This window comes from Leptonychotes weddellii, chromosome 3 (assembly GCF_054177405.1).
Source record: "Leptonychotes weddellii isolate Sample4059 chromosome 3, ASM5417740v2, whole genome shotgun sequence".
NCBI lineage: Eukaryota > Metazoa > Chordata > Mammalia > Carnivora > Phocidae > Leptonychotes > Leptonychotes weddellii.
In genome coordinates this window covers 33,876,551-33,894,335 of record NC_138371.1, presented here as the reverse complement: position 1 = coordinate 33,894,335, position 17,785 = coordinate 33,876,551, and the positions used below count along the sequence as shown (strand labels likewise).

The following is a 17,785-nucleotide window of genomic DNA, read 5'->3' as shown; positions in this document are numbered from 1 at the left end:
CTATATTTCAGGCTCAAAGATTGCATGTGTGTGAAGACATGCATTCTCTCAAGGAGCATGACCAGGCCAGACAAAATCAGAGGGGTGCTATTTTTTCATGAAAGTAAATGGATGCCAGGTAACTGGGGTTTTAATTCCAGCTCAATCATTAATTAGTTCTATTTTTAGACAAGAGTCTTAACTCCTGTAAGTCTTCACTTCTTTTCTTTTTTTCTTTTCTCCTTCCTTTCCCTTCCCTTCCCTTCTATTCCCTTCCCTTTTCTCTCTCTCTCTTTCTTTCCTTCTTTCTTCCTTCCTTCCTTCCTTCTTACAAAACTAAGGGGCTGGTCATGATACCTAAGATTCTTTTGGTCTTAAAATTAAATGGTTCTAAAAATGTTTATTATATTAGCTATTTTGCTTATGGTAAAGTCACAAAATGTGTCCATTACTTATGAATGTCTCCCTTGCTAGAGTTTCATAAAAACATTTTGTCTACTACTTAACTATTGCAACATCTGATAACTTTTGAAATTATAATAAAACTCAATTGATGTTGCATGCATGGATACTAAGCTTAGAAAAGACTAAATCAGATGGGCCTCATATTAAATCTTTCTCTGCTTCTAAGTTTCATTGACTTGGAAGCTGCAGTAAGTCAGGCTACTGTTAGGCATTTAGTAAATTGTTACTCACTAACTTTCCACTTCCTCTTGGGAGTTGAATGCATTAATGCAGTTAAAATATGTGACTCAGTCTAGACCTTCTTGGGTATCTACTTTAATGGTTTTGATGGTCAATTTAACCCTCCAAATAACTTACTTTAAGCTGCCACTTTAGGCAGAAAATATGAGTAATTCAATTTTGTTTGGTTGAATTAATTATCATATTTCATTCATCCTTTTGAGTAGACTTCCCTGCTAGACTCTGAGCTCCATGGAGATAGAAGTGTGTCTGTTTTGCTCCTTAATGCATCACACCCCTTGTACTTACTACAGTGCTTATATATAGTGTTTGCTCAGTAGATAATTATTAAATAAATGAATTATATAATTTTACCTATATAGAGTTGTTAGGCATTAAAAATTGTGATTCAATATTCTTTTCTATTTAAAAATTTGTAATCATAAACTACTTTATGTTTGTCAGTGATTGTACGAGATTACAATCTGTTCAACAGCATTTAATTATGAAAAATGTCTTACCCAACACTTTATGTCCACTTTGGATTCTGCCTTGAATTTCCTTCAGAATATTCAGACAGACAAAACATAGAATAGCCAGGTGAAATGGGACAGTACTTACTGAGAGTACAAGAGTGGCTGGAAATTCAAGAAGTGTTAGTTTGCCTAATGGTTGCCTTTCTTCAGTCACTTCTTCAAAAGGGTCCCAATCCCTTGTCATTCTGATCACAACTTCTATACCGATTATCTTCCCTCTTCTTCGAGTACAGATTTCTCTTTTCTCCATCTCTCCAACAGTTGTCTTATTTCCCCTATTTCATTTAGTATATTAATTATTTCTTGGACATTTTCTTTTCTACCCAAATGTAAAGGGCAGGGACAACCATTTCAGTGTTATTGCCTACAACCTCTGTTGAATTGGTGGCTCTGAAATCTGACCCATTCCTCATTCTTGCCAGTGGAGCTGGAGCCCTTTTACAGGGAGAACCCGACCTCCACCATCTTTGGACCACCAGAATCCAAGCTGCTAACTTCATTGATGTGTTCAGTTGTCCTTTAGCTCACCACTAGGTGATTCCCTATTCTGATTCTTGTTGCTGTTGTTCCAGTACCACGTGCCTTGATGTTGCAGTAACTTTTGGAGTGAGGGGGTAGAAAAGAGGTGTTCATGAATGTGATCTGGGACTTAAAGAACGTGTATACATTTATTTACTAGTTGTTTATTTGGCATCTATGGTGTGCCAAGCATGTTACATGACTGAAGTAATTATAAGGTAGGCGACTCTAGCTAGAGCTAGAGTGGATGGGGGTTGGAGCAGACATTATCCTTCCATATTCCGTTTCTTGTGCTTAAGGCCATGGTTCCCCATTACTGCCAGGATCAGGTGCATCTTTCTGTATGTTGTCCTTCCAATGGGACAGTTTAAGGACTTCTAACAATCACCTTTTTATGTTTATTTTGTGACAGATGATTCAAGAGAGCCGGATTCTCATAGAAACGGCAGATACAGTCCAAGAAAAGATTGTGCAGTGTCAGAAAGCAGGTAATCCCCCTACTTTTGCCCCATTTTGTTTAGAAACTTAATGATAACTCTTGGTGGTTTTTAAAGTTTCTGTTTTTACTCTTAAAATTCAAATACTTTGTGCCATAGTTTAACGATACTTTTGAGTTTAAACTTAAGTCTTTGTTTAGTACAGAAGAAATCAAGGTGACAGTAGGTGGGTTGTATGTATATGGGGGGTAGTGTCTGAAGATGTCTAGAGAGGTGAGGGGTTCTGAATCTACTTTTGTGGTTTGGAAGTCTGTCAAAACCCTTTACTACACATTATCCCTTAAGAACCACCTCATTTTTATAATTTCAGCCATAATCCTATTAATCTCCTAGGCTTTTGCCTCATGTATTAACCACTATTTTAGATTTGTTCTTTCTTTAAGGATGGGATGTGTCACATATCTGTGAGGGCACCCCTCTATTTATTTATATTCACCTTCATACACACCCTGTACTTTTATCTTTCTTGGATTTATATTTTCCTTGGTTCCCATGCATAATGATTATGATGAGGAAGATGACAATAATGACAAGTGCTTGATATATTTGCATATGATATACTGTGCACACACACTGTTACTTAGTCCTTACGACAACTCTGCAAGTATTCAATTTATAGATGAGGCATCTGAGATTCTGAGAGATTGAGTGAATCATTCAAGGTTCCATATTAACACAGGGAGGAGCTGACCTCTGAACCCAGACTAGACCTTAAAAATGGTGCTGTTCACTGACTGGTCCACAGGCTTACATGTTTCTGTTGACAGAAAGCACAAAAATAATACCAGTACTTATGTAATGCTCTTTTATGCTGGATACTACTTTGAGAGCTTTATATGTATTGTCTCATTTAATCTTCAACCACAATCCCTTGAGGTAAACTCTGTTGTTATCACCATTTCACTAATGAGGAAACTGGATTGCAGAGAGTTTCAAGGTCTTGCTCATGCTTATGTAGCTAATAAGTGGTAGAGCCAGAATGTAAGCCCAACCCCACCATCATGCTCTTACCATGTGCTATATTTGTGATGCTGACACCAGAAAGGTTAACGTGGTTTTTAGCTGCATTAGTAAAAGTAGAGTAACTAGAACAAGGAGGGTGGTGGTAAATCCCTACCCTGTGTGGGCTGCTTCAAGCCCACTTTGAATATGATATTCCTGGATGCAGGTCCCTACAAGCTCAACTCCAGGAAGCTGTGTGAGGCAGATACTCTGCCTGGATGTCATCTTTAAAGAAGAGACATTTATAGTAAAGCTGAAACATGCTAGAATGTTTAATCTGGCGGAGAAAAGGCTCTAGTGGACTTTACTGAGTGTCCTTCTTCAAATATTTAAAGGACTGCACAGTGGAAAAGAGATTAGATTTAGCTGGTCTGGGTCTAGCTAGCACCAAGGAGTAAAGGTTCCAGGGAGAGAGACTTTGGCTTGATATCAGTCATAGCTTTCCAAAGATGGCATAAGCTGTCCAGAAGAAAATGTGATTCCCGTCTCTGAGGATGGTGATATCTTTTATAGTAGTCAAGCTTGAGAAATGGTTGAGCTAAAAATAACTTTTAAGGCCATTACCAAATCTGCAGTATTTAGTTGTTTCCAGGAACGCTATTTATAAAACATCTTTTTATTTTGACTCAACATTTATTGATTAATGTTGTTATCCATATGGACTCCAGGGTCTACTGTCAAACCATATGGATAGTTTATAAGGAAAAGTAAAAGAGTGCAACTATCACATATGGTTACCCGTCACACATTGTCACACAATACACCATTTCACATAAAAACCAGGTAGAAGATCAGCAAGACACATGTAACCTGTTGGAAGATTTTGGTTCTTAACCTCCTTCTTAAGTCTTTATCTGGTGGCTCCTGGCTGTTTAAAATGTAATGTGGTCTAATGCATTGGTTATTGTTAGTTTGCCCCTAAGGATAGCCATTGGTGGGATGAACAGAATAGGAAGGAACATTTGATTCAGGTTTTCAAAATTATAAAGGAAAGAACAGGAATGGGAATTTTTTCGTAATAAATGCCCATTTTTCTGAAATTTATACTAAGAATTCTTATATGTTCTTTTTTGTCAAAGGGATGGAATTCCACGAGGAACTTCATAATCTAGGGGCAAAAGAAGGCTTAAAGGGAAGAAAACTCAACAAGGCAACTGAGAGCTTTGCTTGGAACATTACAGTATTGAAGGTAAATGAAATTCCCAGGTGCCCTCTTTGCCTTTATTTTTCTCCTGCTCCTCTCTCCAATGTGTAGAGAGGCATCAGTGGTTGAATGCAATGATTGGAATTTTTAAGTAATGTGTGGCCTAATCACCAGGTTCATGCTCAAAGTGTTGGGGAGATTGACATACTTTTTGCCATAATAGGGCAAATGAGGTTTGTGGTGGAGACAGAGGACAGCGTGACCTAATTCCACCACCCAGTGTTTTTACTTACATGAATGCTTCTGCTCAAGTCAATATAGCTGTTCTTGTCTGTGGAAAGAAAAAAGCCAAATGTTGTGGGACAAGGATCCAGCACGAGTGATTTGGAAGAGCTTTAAACTACAAAATATCTCGAGCCATTTAGGATTATTTTATTTTAGGAACAGTCTCTATAAATACATTTATTTTTGCAAATAGCTCTGGAAGTCAGTTTCTTGAGATTATGATTTGCTCTTCTGAAAATTGATTTTAGGATTTTGAAATAAAGATGCCACTTTTCATATTTTCTTATGTGAAAGGAAAGATGATTTAGGCAGTTGGAATAATTTATTCCTGACAGTGTGGTGGGAAGAAAACAGCCACAAACAAAATTAATCATTGCTGAAGTTTAAAGAACACCTATTATGTGCCACATACTGTTTTACAAGCTTTATATACATTATATACATTATTATAACATTTTAATACATACAACTCAATACTACTATTATTATTTTTTAAAGATTTTATTTGTTTGAGAGAGAGAGCACACACACAAACACACACACACATGCACGAGTTGGGGGAAGGGGCAAAGGGAGAGGGAGAAACAGACTCCCCACTGAGCAGGGAGCCCAATGCCAGCTCAATCCCAGGACCCTGGGATGGTGATCTGAGCCGAAGGCAGATGCTTAACCAACTGAGCCACCCGGGTGCCCCCCAATACAATTATTATTCTCATTTTACAGGTGAGAAAATGGAGACATTAAAAACTTAGGTGTATTACCCAAGACTACTCTGCTAGTAAATGATGGAGGTGGAGTTTGAACCCAGGCAGTCTGGCACCAAAGAGATATGTTGAACTTGCTCTGCTGAGAAATATGTTTATGTGAAAGTGCTAGGTGAACTGAAAGATATATTACAAATGTTTATTAAAAATTCAGTTCACAAATATTTGTTAACCTCCCACTATGTACTGGGCTCTGTGCTAGGCATTGAGGATCCAGAGAGAACAGAAGACGTACCGTCCTTGACCTCATGATTTAAAGTCTGAGGCCAGGGAGTGGGGTGGTGGAAAATAGGCATCATTTGCTTAATGAGCAGGGAGGAGCGTTAATATAAGGAGGAGCTTATTTTCTAATATTAGAGTACATCATGGCAGCGTGCACGCCGATACAAACACTTCCTGGTCAGCAGATATTTATGTGGGCTTGTTAATGTGCCAATCACTGAGAAAGGTGCTATGGATACAAATATCAAAAGAATAATACCTGAATCTCGAGGACTAGTCTACAAAGGGACACAGACATATAACTAAAAATAGCCATCAGTTACTCAGTACTTAGTATGTGACAAGCTCTCATGGCTAAGTAGTTTATATACATTTCCCCTTTCCTCTTTGCAACAATGGGCTGACCTTGCAGCGACTCATGCTGATCCTGGTGTGACTGTCCCTATCTCATGGATGAGGAAATCGAGGCTTAGTGAGGTTTAAATTTCTATAAACTAAAATAGCTGTGAGGCTTTCGCCAAGGTATAGAATCCCTTTGAGGGCTGACAATCATATGAGGGTCACAATAATATTAATACCCAGGGTTTGGTGAGAATTAAATTTCTTGCCTTCAACTAGTAAGTGGCAAAGCTGAGATTTCAACTCATGCCCATGGTCCTCCTGCCTCCTGTAAAACTCAACCCATTTGACTGAGTCTAGTCAGTCTATGTCAAGGGGGCGATCACCTGATAGCTGTGAGGCTTTAGCCAAGGTATAGAATCCCTCTGAGGGCTGACAATCATATTAGGGTCACAATAATATTAATACCCAGGGTTTGGTGAGAATTAAATGAGGTAATACATACAAAATACCTAAGTGCATAAACCTAGACACTCTCTATATACACCCATATACGCCATTACTTTTGCCAGGTGAGGATGACCATTGGAGGAACAAGTTTGTTGTTGTTGTTTCTTATTTTACTTAATAAATTTTTAAGTTAGTTAATTTTTAAATTGAGATATAATTTCTTGTTTCTTTATTAACCTATGACTTAAGGCCATTCACTGTTTTCTGAGGTTGGTTTCTGTGTTGGTTTGGTTTAGTGACAGAGGCAAATTGCTAGATGGGGCTGAGCAAACACTGTACATGTCATTCTAAGACAGACCTTTTGAAACATGACCAGTATTCTATGATTATATATATAGCTGCTGGTATTTCAGCTTGAGTGCTAGGAACTTAAATAAGAATAGTGAAATTTTCTAAACTTTTAGTATTTCCTTTCCCTTACTGAATTTCGTGGGCTTGTTAATCAGGTGCTCTTTCCACAAGTGCTGAGCAAATGACCTTCTTGGAATTTGAATTTTTTTTTTTTTTTTTGAGAGCTAGATAGAGAGAGAGGACAGGGCAGAATGAGAGGGAGAGAGAGAATCTTAAGCAGGCTCCATGCCCGGTGTGGAGCCCGACATGGGGCTCGATCTCATGACCCTGAGATCATGACCTGAGCCAATATCAAGAGTCGGATGCTTAACCAACTGAGCCACCCATGCGCCCCTGGAATTTTAATTTTTAGCTGGGGGACAGAGGATGGGCTCTTTTGGAGACTGTTTAGTCTAATGATGCCTCTCTGAGAAGATCCTTCTAAGAGTCTCCCTTTATTTCTTATATCTTGAATGTGAAGTTCTTAGTTCCTGCTTTGTTCTCTAGCCTTCCTGTTGATTTTCCAAGCTCCTAACATCTTCCAATAAATGCACTTTTTCTTAAGTTTTCTAGATTCAATTTATGTTGCTTACAACTGGTTGAATGAGTAATAACCAAACTTGTAAGGCATAATCACTCAATTACTAGGATATGGCAGGGCTCACTATAAAATTGCACATTGCCAACTGAAAGGGTTTCCTTATATACAATTTATATAAGTACTCTCCACTATTTACGGGAAGGGAGTGAGGATTGATTAATATTGGTTGAATATGTGGATTCATGTAGCTAAACATATTTAATTCCAATACACTTTCCAACAAGTAATGGAGAAGCTAGAAAAAATGACAAATGTACCCCCAGGGAAATGGTGGGTTGGAGCAAGGAGTGGTGGAAAGGGGCACTGGCTTTAAAACAAATCGAGCTGAAACTAAAAAATAAATTCTTTAGTTTATGTTTCCTACAATTCAGTATTACATTGATCTGATATTAATAAATGACAGGGAAGCTAGAGAAAAACTTGCAGAGACAAAGATGAATAGCTCTATAATATAATGAATATGAATTATACTTAGTGTCCAAATTTTCCAAGCCAGAGATGAGGACTTAGGATCCAGCAAGAAGGCTGAAATCAAGATGGTCCTAGAAGCTCCCATCCATGGTTTTTTTTTTTTTTTTCCTTCCATTCATATTTTAGCACCATGCATGAGTTCAGAGTAGGGGACTTGCTTAGCAGATCTTTTGCATTTCCCCACACTTAAGCCATATGCCTATAATAGTCAACCATAACATTTTCCTCCTATCTTTTTCTTTCTCTTTCATTGCTGAGCACAAACTCAAACTCCTTAAATAGCCATTGTGTTTATTTGGAGTGGTATGATGAAACATGTCTCAATGACTCAGTCTTCAGTATATTTTCCAGATAATCATTGGACCAAGATAGCTCTATTTCATCCTACCCTCACACATTAAGAGTTCCTCCCATCTGTCTTTTCTCCATGCTGTCCTTCAGAAATGAATTTTATTTGGTTATTAACATAATATTAAAATCTTACAATGGGAATTTTCCCTGTTCTTTAAGTCTTCCAGAAAGAGATGCTACAACTTCACTTGCTTAACCTATTGTAGGAAATTGTTATTAATTTTGGAAGTGTTTCACTCATCAGAGTTCTGAAGATCTTTTGGAAGAGAGATATGAATTTATACTATGTCACTGATAAAACACAGTGTGTTATAAAGTGGAATTCATTTAAAGTCTTGGACTCCATTCAGAGTGACTTGACTCCTCAAGTATAAAAAGAGCTTCATTGTAAGGCAGTTACACCTACGAAACTGAAATTAGAAAGAACTCATGAGTAGCATTTTTAGTGAGCTTTCCCAGTATGTAGTTTTCTAACTTGGCCTGTTGGCTATTTTAAGGAACTAAGTTCCATTATCTTTACATTTTAAAAACCGGATGAAAATACCAATTTCAGCAGGCTGGAGATGTGTCAAGTAGAGACAAATAAAAATAATATTGAAAAAATGTAAGTAGTAAACATTTTATTATAAAGGAAAAGTCATGAAGGTAGTGGTCACTAGAGCTGAAAAAGGAATAAAAAAATTAGGAAGTGGCTAACCTCTTATTTGTTCATAAATGTCATTTATTACTAGTTGAATGACATGTGTTAAATAAATTATGAATGAACCATTACTTCATCAATGAGCACTTCTATTAATTGATACATACTTATTCTTTCCCTAGAGAGATTTCCAGCTTGTAATTTAATGCATTCCAGTGTGTGCCATTAAAAAAAAAAACACAAAAAACAGGTTTCTTTTATAGATTTATATTCAGTAGGTATGACTCATCCTTTTCTGCCTAACTTTTTGGCTTTTTATTACTGTTTAAGCCTCTGCTTCTTCTGCTTTTTTCTTGGCAACATTTTCATTTTCCTTGGGAAGAGCTGAGGCTGAAGCTTTTCACTTCTCCTTGTGTACTTGTGTTGCTAATGCAGGCAGATTCTCTTATTTGGTCCCCAAATTTCAGGCTCTCACATCTCTGGGAAATCTTGCTGCCTAAGGGAAATTAAATGGATGTCAGTGTGGTAATATGCTTTCTAACAGAGCCTGCAAACCCACTTGAAGTCTTTGCTCATTGTTGAGAGATAGGAGAAGGGAAACAAGATGATGTGTTATTAAGAAAAGAGGTATGAGGAGAGGCATTCATCTCTGAAAGACTGAATGACAGCAAAAATGGGGTCACCCTCAACTGAATGACCATAGACATTTTAAATCACTCTGTGAATTCTGTGTGTGTGTATATCAAATCCGGATCTTCTGGCAGCCATAGTGACTGTGCCCCTGGAGACTGCTCTGAGGTTACATCAAGAAGGAACATGTCCAGTGTCCTCTGTGTTGTCTATGGAGAACTTTTTCAATGGTGTTTCTGGCAGCTGCTGGTTGCAGTAGAAGCTGAAGAAAGTTTAACTTTCCTCCTGAGGTAACTCTTTCAGAAAAGAACAGCAATTTATGAAGTCTGAAGAAACAGACCCCCAATGATAACAATGTATTAATAATAAACTGTTCTTCATATTGGTATTACTATGAATTGTTAAGAAACGTAAAGCAAAGTAGTTAAGAATATAGACTCTAAAGCCAGACACTTTCTAGCTGTGTGGCCTTGGAAAAATCTCCTTTTGCTTCTGTGCCTTTGAGTCATTTGGTATAGATTGTGCTGTGGAAACAAAAATCTGAAAACATCAGTGGCTTAAAACAATAGCTTATTTCTTGCTTCCATTGTATGTCCGTCCCAAGACATACACAGCGAGTATCACTTAGGAACTCAGCCTAATAGGAGCTCTGTCTAAATGCTTCTACAATCCTAGAGGTAGGGAGGCACAGACTGGTTTTAAACACTTCTGTTAAGTAGTGTCATATGTTCCTTCTATTTATATTTGACTGGCCAAAGCAAGGCACATGGTCAAATCTGACTTCACTGGAGTGGGGCAGGTGTATTCTTCCTCAAGGAGAGGGAACAGATTTTGGTGACTATAATGAAGTTCCTCAACTACACCCACCTCATAGGGTTATGTGAGGACTAAATGAGTTAATATATATATGTGTCCAGCATATAAAAAGTGCTATTTTATTATTATTATTTATTATTAATATTTATTATTAATAATTGGTATTCACTGCTTACAATAGGCAGTTAAGTGATTTTCACAGAACATCTTAAGTAATTTTAAGGGTAACCCTGTAAATTTGCTGTTACTGCACCCATTTTAGAGATTAAAAAAAACTGAAGCTGGAGACGTTAAGTAACATTTCCATTGGCAGATGGGTATTGAGCGATGGAGCAAGGATCTAAATGCAGAGCCCATGCTGTCAGCCCACTGTCCTCTACTGTCAGAATATTGATAGCATCATAATAATGATATATTAACTGAGTGCTTTCTATGTGTCAAGTACCATACTGAGTGCTTTATATTTATTACCTTATAGGAATAAGTGTCCTGCCCAGATAACATGAGAATTCCAATCACCTTGGCAGTGTATTCCTACAGTGCAGAGAGGCACATTGAAAGAGTGTAGCTTCGGACCACCAGTTCTCCTATTCTGACACTACATTCACCAAGCAACTCTTCTCAACTTGGTTTCCCAAGTATACTTTTTCTTGGTGCAGATGGAATGGATTGACCGAGTGACATAACTAGTCCTATCTGCCTGGAAGTCACATTTCTCTTTGTAAATGAGTCAGTTAATGTCTTTTTTTTTTTTTTTACCAGTGCATCTCCTATAAGCTTGGACAGTGTGAATCAGCTCCCCAGGGCCTGATCACTCTAGAGCGATTGGATGTAATTGAGCCCTTGGACAGATACCACTGAGATTAGGAAAGCAAAACAAAATAACAAAAATACCAAAACTGAGGGCCTGACCCTGGACCCACCCTGAGAACCCAGCCAACCTCCTTCTGTTTTTCTTGGACAGCTACACTGTTCACTGGCTTTCAGTCTAGACGTTGCCAGCCTCCACAGCTTGATGAGGTAGAAGAAGTTTTAGAGCTGGGCCACCAGCAAGAGCTTTGCAAAAGCCATACTCCTTTTCCTCTTCCTTCCTCAGTCCGCTCCTCTACACCCTCAACTTTACCTCTCAGATGCTCAGTCCATCCTTTAGCACCTAAGCCCTTAGAGCAGAAGTCCTGGAATCTTCTTCCTTTGAATAACAAACCTGAGATGATTTAGAAATGAGAGGTGCAGTTCCTATAGGCAAATTCCTCAGGCTTTCACTGAAAAGAAAGGAGACTGACAGGCAAAATTGAAGAGCCTTTAAGTCACCAGTCCTGAGAAGTGAACTTTCAAAGAGTTTTAAACAAAGCTTTTAATTCTGAATAAAGAGACTAGACACACACACACACACACACACACACACACACACACACACACAGAGCTTTTGATTCTGGTAAGTTAAGGAAAATACTTTCTAGTAATATACGCAAAGTAACAAAATTTTGGGCTGTGAGTTCCTATCTATTTTATCTTAGAATCAATTATCTAAGAGTTTAGACCTATAGGAAGTTGAACATGAGTCTAAAAATCTGCAGCTTGTATAATTTTTTCGAAAATTAGATTATCTGGGAATGCCTGGGTGGCTCACTTGGTTAAATGTCTGCCTTTGGCTCAGGCCTGATCCCAAGGGCCTGGGATTGAGTCCTGCATCGGGCTCCCTGCTCTGCCTCGGAGTCTGCTTCTCCCTCTCCCTCTCTCCCCCTCCTAGTGCTCTCTCCCTCTCTCTCTCTCACTCTGTCAAATATATAAATAAATAAATCTTTAAAAAATTAGATTATCTTTCTCACCTAAAGATGAAATCAGATTTTATGATAGCTAGAGTCCTTCTAGGTCTTCACATTTTTATGAAGAAAATATTGTTATGAAGAAAATATTTTCAATCTTTCTCTGTGCGTAACTATATTACATTGCTTAAACACACTGATCCTTTTTTCACTAAACCTATCAATAGTGTAAATCTCTCTACTTATACATTTTCTCTTTTATGTTTTAATCCCCCTCCTTTGTTTTGTTTTGTTTTTAACCCATGGCACCACGAAGCCCTAATTACACTCAGTTTCTATTCTCACTTCACAGACTCTCACTGCAATCTTCCCCGTTGCCATATTTTTCCTTCCTGATCGCTCTTTCCAAGTAAGATGATCTATACTTACCATCTTTTGGGAATTTTTGTTCCCTGAAGGTTTTTTTTTTTTTTTTAAATTGTGCTAAAATACATAGAACATAAATTTTACCATTTTGATTATTTTTAAGCATACAGTTCAGTGGTATTAAATACATTCATAGTGTTGTGGAACCATCACCACCATCCATGCCCATAACTCTTCTCATCTTGTAAAATGAAATTTGGAATCTATTAAAAAATAACTCAGCCCCTGAAAACCACCATTCTACTTTCTGTTTCTGATTTTTGACTACTCTAAGTACCTCATAAAAGTAGAATCATGCAGTATTTGTCTTTTTTTGTGATTGGCTTATTTCACTTAGCATAATGTCCTCAAGGGTCAGCCATGTTGTAATATATGTCAGAAATTCCTTCTTTTATATAGCTGAATAATATTCTGCTGTATATAAATACATTATTTGTGTATTTTACATTTATTTATATATTTATTTTTATTCATTTTATTTTTTATTTTAATTCCAGTGTATTTAACATACAGTGTTATATTAGTTTCAGGTATACAGTATAGTGATTCAACAATTCTATACTCAGTGCTCATCAAGATAAGTGTATTCTTTAATCCCCTTTACCTATTTCACCTGTCCCTCCACCCACCTCCCTTAACCATCAGTTTGTTCTCTATTGTTAAGTCTGTTTTTTGATTTGTCTTTTTTCTTTGTTTGTTTTGTTTCTTAAATTCCACGTATGAGTGAAATCATGTGGCATTTGTCGTTCTCTGACTGACTTACTTTGCTTAGCATTACACTCTCTAGGTCCATCCATGTTGTTGCAAATGGCAAGATTCTGTTCTTATTTATGGCTGAGTAATATTCCAGTGTGTGTGTGTGTGTGTGTGTGTGTGTGTGTGTGTGATATCTTCTTTATCCATTTATCTATTAATGGACAGTTGGGCTGCTTCCGTAATTTGGCTATTGTAAATAATGCTGCAATAAACATAAGGGTGTGTATATCTTTTCAAATTAGTGTTTTCATTTTCTTTGGGTAAATGTTCAGGAGTGGAATTACTGGATCATAGGGTACTTCTATTTTTAATTTTTGAGGAAACTCCATACTGTTTTCCACAGTGGCTGCACCTGTTTGCATTCCCACCAACAGTGCGAGAGGGTTCCTTTTTCTCTGCATCCTGTCAACACCTGTTGTTTCCTGTGTTTTTGATTTTAGCCATTCTGACAGGTATGAGGTGGCATCTCATTGTGGTTTTGATTTGTATTTCCCTGATGATGAGTGATGTTGAGTATATTTCATGTGTCTGTTGGCCATTTGTGTCTTCTTTGGAGAAATGTCTGTTTATGTCTTCTGCCCATTTTTAAATTGGATTATTTGTTTTTTGTGTGTTGAGTTGTATAACTTCTTTGTATATTTTGGATACTAACCCTTTATTGAATATATCATTTGCAAATATCTTCTCCTTTTATTAGGTTGCCTTTTAGTTTTGTTGATATTTCCTTTGCTGTGCAGAGCTTTTTATTTTTATTTTTGCTTTTGTTTTCCTTGCCTCAGGAGACATATCTAGAAAAATGTTGTTATGGCCAATGTCAGAGAAATGACTGCCTGTGCTGTCGTCAAGGATTTTTATAGTTTTAGATCTCACATTTAGGTTCTTAATCCATTTTGAGTTTATTTTTGTGTATGATATAAGAAAGTGGTCCAGTTTCATTCTTCTGCATGCAGTTTTCCCAGTATTATTTGTTGAAGAGACTTTTTCCCACTGCCTATTCTTGCCTCCTTGTCAAAGATTAATTGTGGGTTTATTTCTGGGCTCTCTATTCTGTTCCATTGATCTGTGTCTTTTTTTGTGCCATTACCATACTGTTTTGATTACTATAGATTTGTCATATGTCTTGAAATCTGGGATTGTGATACCTCCAGTTTTGTTCTTCTTTTTCAAGATTGCTTTGGCTAGTCTGGGTCTTTTTTGGTTTCATATAAATTTTAGGATTATGTGTTTTAGTTCTGTGAAAATTGCTGTTAGTATTTTCACAGAGATTGCATTAAATCTGTGGACTGCTTTGAGTAGTGTGAACATTTTGACAATATTTGTTCTTCCAATCCATGAGCATGGAGTATCTTTCCATTTGTTTGTGTTGTCTTCAATTTCTTTCATCAATGTTTTGTAGTTTTCAGAGTACAGATCTTTCTCCTCCTTAAGTTTATTCCTAGGTATTTAATTCTTTTTGGTGCAATTGTAAATGGGGTTGTTTTCTTAATTTCTCTTTCTGCTATTTCATTTTAGTTTATAGAAATGCAATGGATTTCTGTATATTGGCTTTGTATCCTGTGACCTTACTGAATTCTATCCATTCTAGTAGTTTTTTGATGGAGTCTTTAGGGTTTTCTATATATAGTATCCTGTCATCTGCAAATACTGAAAGTTTTACTTCTTCCTTATGAATTTGGATGCCTTTTATTTCTTTTTGTTGTCTGATTGCTATGGCTAGTATGTCCAGTACTATGTTGAATAAAAGTGGTGAGAGTGGACCTCTTTCTCTTGTTCCTGATCGCAGGGGAAAAGCTCTCAGTTTTTTACCATTGGGTGTGATGTTAGCTGTGGGTTTTTCATATATGGCCTTTACTGTGTTGAGGTATATTCCCTCTAAACCTACTTTGTTGATTTTTTTTTTTTTATCATGAATGGATGTTGTACTTTGTCAAATGCTTTTTCTGCATTTACTGAAATGATCATATGGCTTTTATCCTTTCTCTTATTGATGTGATGTATCACATTGATTTGCAAATATTGAACCACCCTTGCAACTCAGGAATAAATCTCACTTGATTGTGATGAATGATTATTTTTAAGGTATTGCTGGATTTGGTTTGCTAATATTTTGCCAAGGAATTTTTTTTTATCTATGTTCATGAGAGATTTGGCCTATACTTTTCTTTTCTTTTCTTTTTTGTATCTTTACCTGGTTTTGGTATCAGGGTAATGCTGACCTCTTGAATGAATTTGGAAGCTTTCCTTCCTCTTCTATTTTTTGGAATAGTTTGAAAAGAATCGGTTTGAATTCTCTTTAAATGTTTCATACAATTCACCTGTGAAGCCATCTGGTCCTGGATTTTTGTTAGTTGGGATTTTTGATTACTGCTTCAATTTCATTGCTGGTAGTCAATCTGTTCAAATTTTCTATTTCTTCCTGATTCAGTTTTGGGAGACTATATGTTTCTAGGAATTTATTCATTTTTTTTCTAGGTTGTCCAATTTGTTGGCAATATAATTTTCATAATGCTCTTTTATAATCCTTTGTATTTCTGTGGTATCAATTATTGTTTATTCTCTTTCATTTCTGATTTTTTTAATTTGAGTCCTCTCGCTCTCTTTCTTTCTTTTTTTTTTTTTTAATGAATCTGGCTAAAGGTTTATCAATTTTGTTGACCTTTCCAAAGAACCAGCTCCTGGTTTCATCAATCTATTCTATTGTGTTTTTACTTCTATTTCTTTTATTTCTGCTCTAATCTTTATTTTTTCCTTCCTTCTACTGGTTTTGGGTTTGGTTTGTTCTTCTTTTTCTAGCTTCTTGAGGTGTAGGGTTAAGTTGTTTATTTGAGATTTTTCTTGCTTCTTAGGTAGGCCTGGATTACTCTAAACTTCCCTCTTAGAACTGCTTTGCTGCAACCCAAAGATTTTGGACCACAGTGCTTTCATTTTCATTTGTATCCATATATTTTTTGATTTCCTCTTGATCTTGGCTGACCCATTTATTGTTTAGTAGCATGTTATTTAACTTATGTGTATTTGTGCTCTTCCAGATTTTATCATTGTGGATGATTCTAGTTTCATTGTGTGTGGTCAGAAAAGATGCATGGTATGACTTTAATCTTTTTGAATTTGTTGAGACTTGTTTTGTGACCCAGTATGTGATCTATTCTGGAGAATGTTCCATGTGTACTTGAAAAGAATGTATATTCTGCTGTTTTAGGATGGAATATTCTGAATACATCTGCTGGATCCATTGGTCCAATGGATCATTCATTTTTTAAAATGATTTTATTTATTATTTGATAGAGAGTGTGTGAGAGAGAGAGAGAGCTTGAGAGAGCACAGGTAAGGGGAGGGGCAAAGGGAGAAGCAGACTCCTCTCTAAGCAGGGAGCCTGATGTGGGGCTCGATCCCAGGACCTTGGGATCATGACCTGACCTGAAGGCAGACACTTAACTGACTGAGCAACCCAGATGCCTCCACCCACCCCCCAGTGGGTCATTCAAAGCCCCTGTTTCCTTGTTGATTTTCTGTTTGGATGATCTATCCATTGATCTAAGTGGGATGTTAAAATCTCCTACTATTATTGTATTACTATTGATTATTTCCTTAATGTTTGTTGTTAACTGCTTTATGTATTTGGGTACTCCCATGTTGGGTGCATAAGTATTTACAATTGTTATATCTTGCTGTTGGATTGTTCCCTTTATGATTATATAGTGTCCTTCTTTGTCTCTTGTTACAGTCTTTGTTTTAAAGTCTATTTTGTCCAATATAAGGTTTCTTTTACTTCCACTTACATGCTAAATGCCTTTTCATCCCTTCACTTTCTTTTCTTTTTTAAAGATTTTATTTATTTATTTGAGAGAGAGCATGGTCATGGGGAGGGGTGAAGGGAGAAAGAGAAGCAGACTCCCTGCCAAGGGGGAGTCCGATATGGGGTTCCAACCCAGGACACTGGGATCATGACCTGAGTCAAAGGCAGACACTTAACTGACTGAGCCACCCAGGTGCCCTCATCCCTTCACTTTCAATTTGCATGTGTCTAAAGGGGTCTCAGATGAGTCTCTTGTAGGCAACATATATATGGGTTTTGCTTTTTACTCATTCTGTCACCCTATGTCTTTTGATTGAAATGTTTAGTCCATTTACATTCAAAGTAATTATTGCTAGATATGTACTTACTGCCATTTTGTTACTTGTTTTATGGTTGTTTTGTAGCTCTTGTCTGTTCCTTTCTTCTCTTGCTCTCTTCTCTCACAATTAGTTGGCTTTTTTTTTTTTTTAGTGATATACTTGGATTCCTTTATTTTTTTAATGTTTATTATTGGTTTTTGATTTGTGGTTACCATTTGGCTTGTATATAACATCTTATGCATATAGCAGTCTATATTAAATTGATGGTCACATAAGTTTGAACTAATTCTTTACTCTTCTCTCCATCAGTTTTTATAATATGCTGTCATATTTTACATCATTTTATCTTGTGAGTCCCTTAACTGATTTTTATAGATATACTTAATTTCACTGCTTTTGGG

At 36.8% G+C, this 17,785-nt stretch overlaps 1 protein-coding gene across 3 annotated transcripts in view; it reads left to right on the top strand.

The window, feature by feature from the left end:
* PLCL1 (phospholipase C like 1 (inactive)) overlaps nt 1–17,785 on the top strand; it is a 327,021-nt gene that overhangs the window by 271,511 nt on the left and 37,725 nt on the right. For all 3 annotated transcript variants that reach the window (XM_081813916.1, XM_006728141.3, XM_081813915.1), the window contains exons 4-5: nt 2,131–2,206; nt 4,297–4,406. In XM_081813916.1, coding sequence (XP_081670042.1) covers nt 2,131–2,206; nt 4,297–4,406 — 186 coding nt within the window. The remainder of the gene's footprint in view (nt 1–2,130; nt 2,207–4,296; nt 4,407–17,785) is intronic.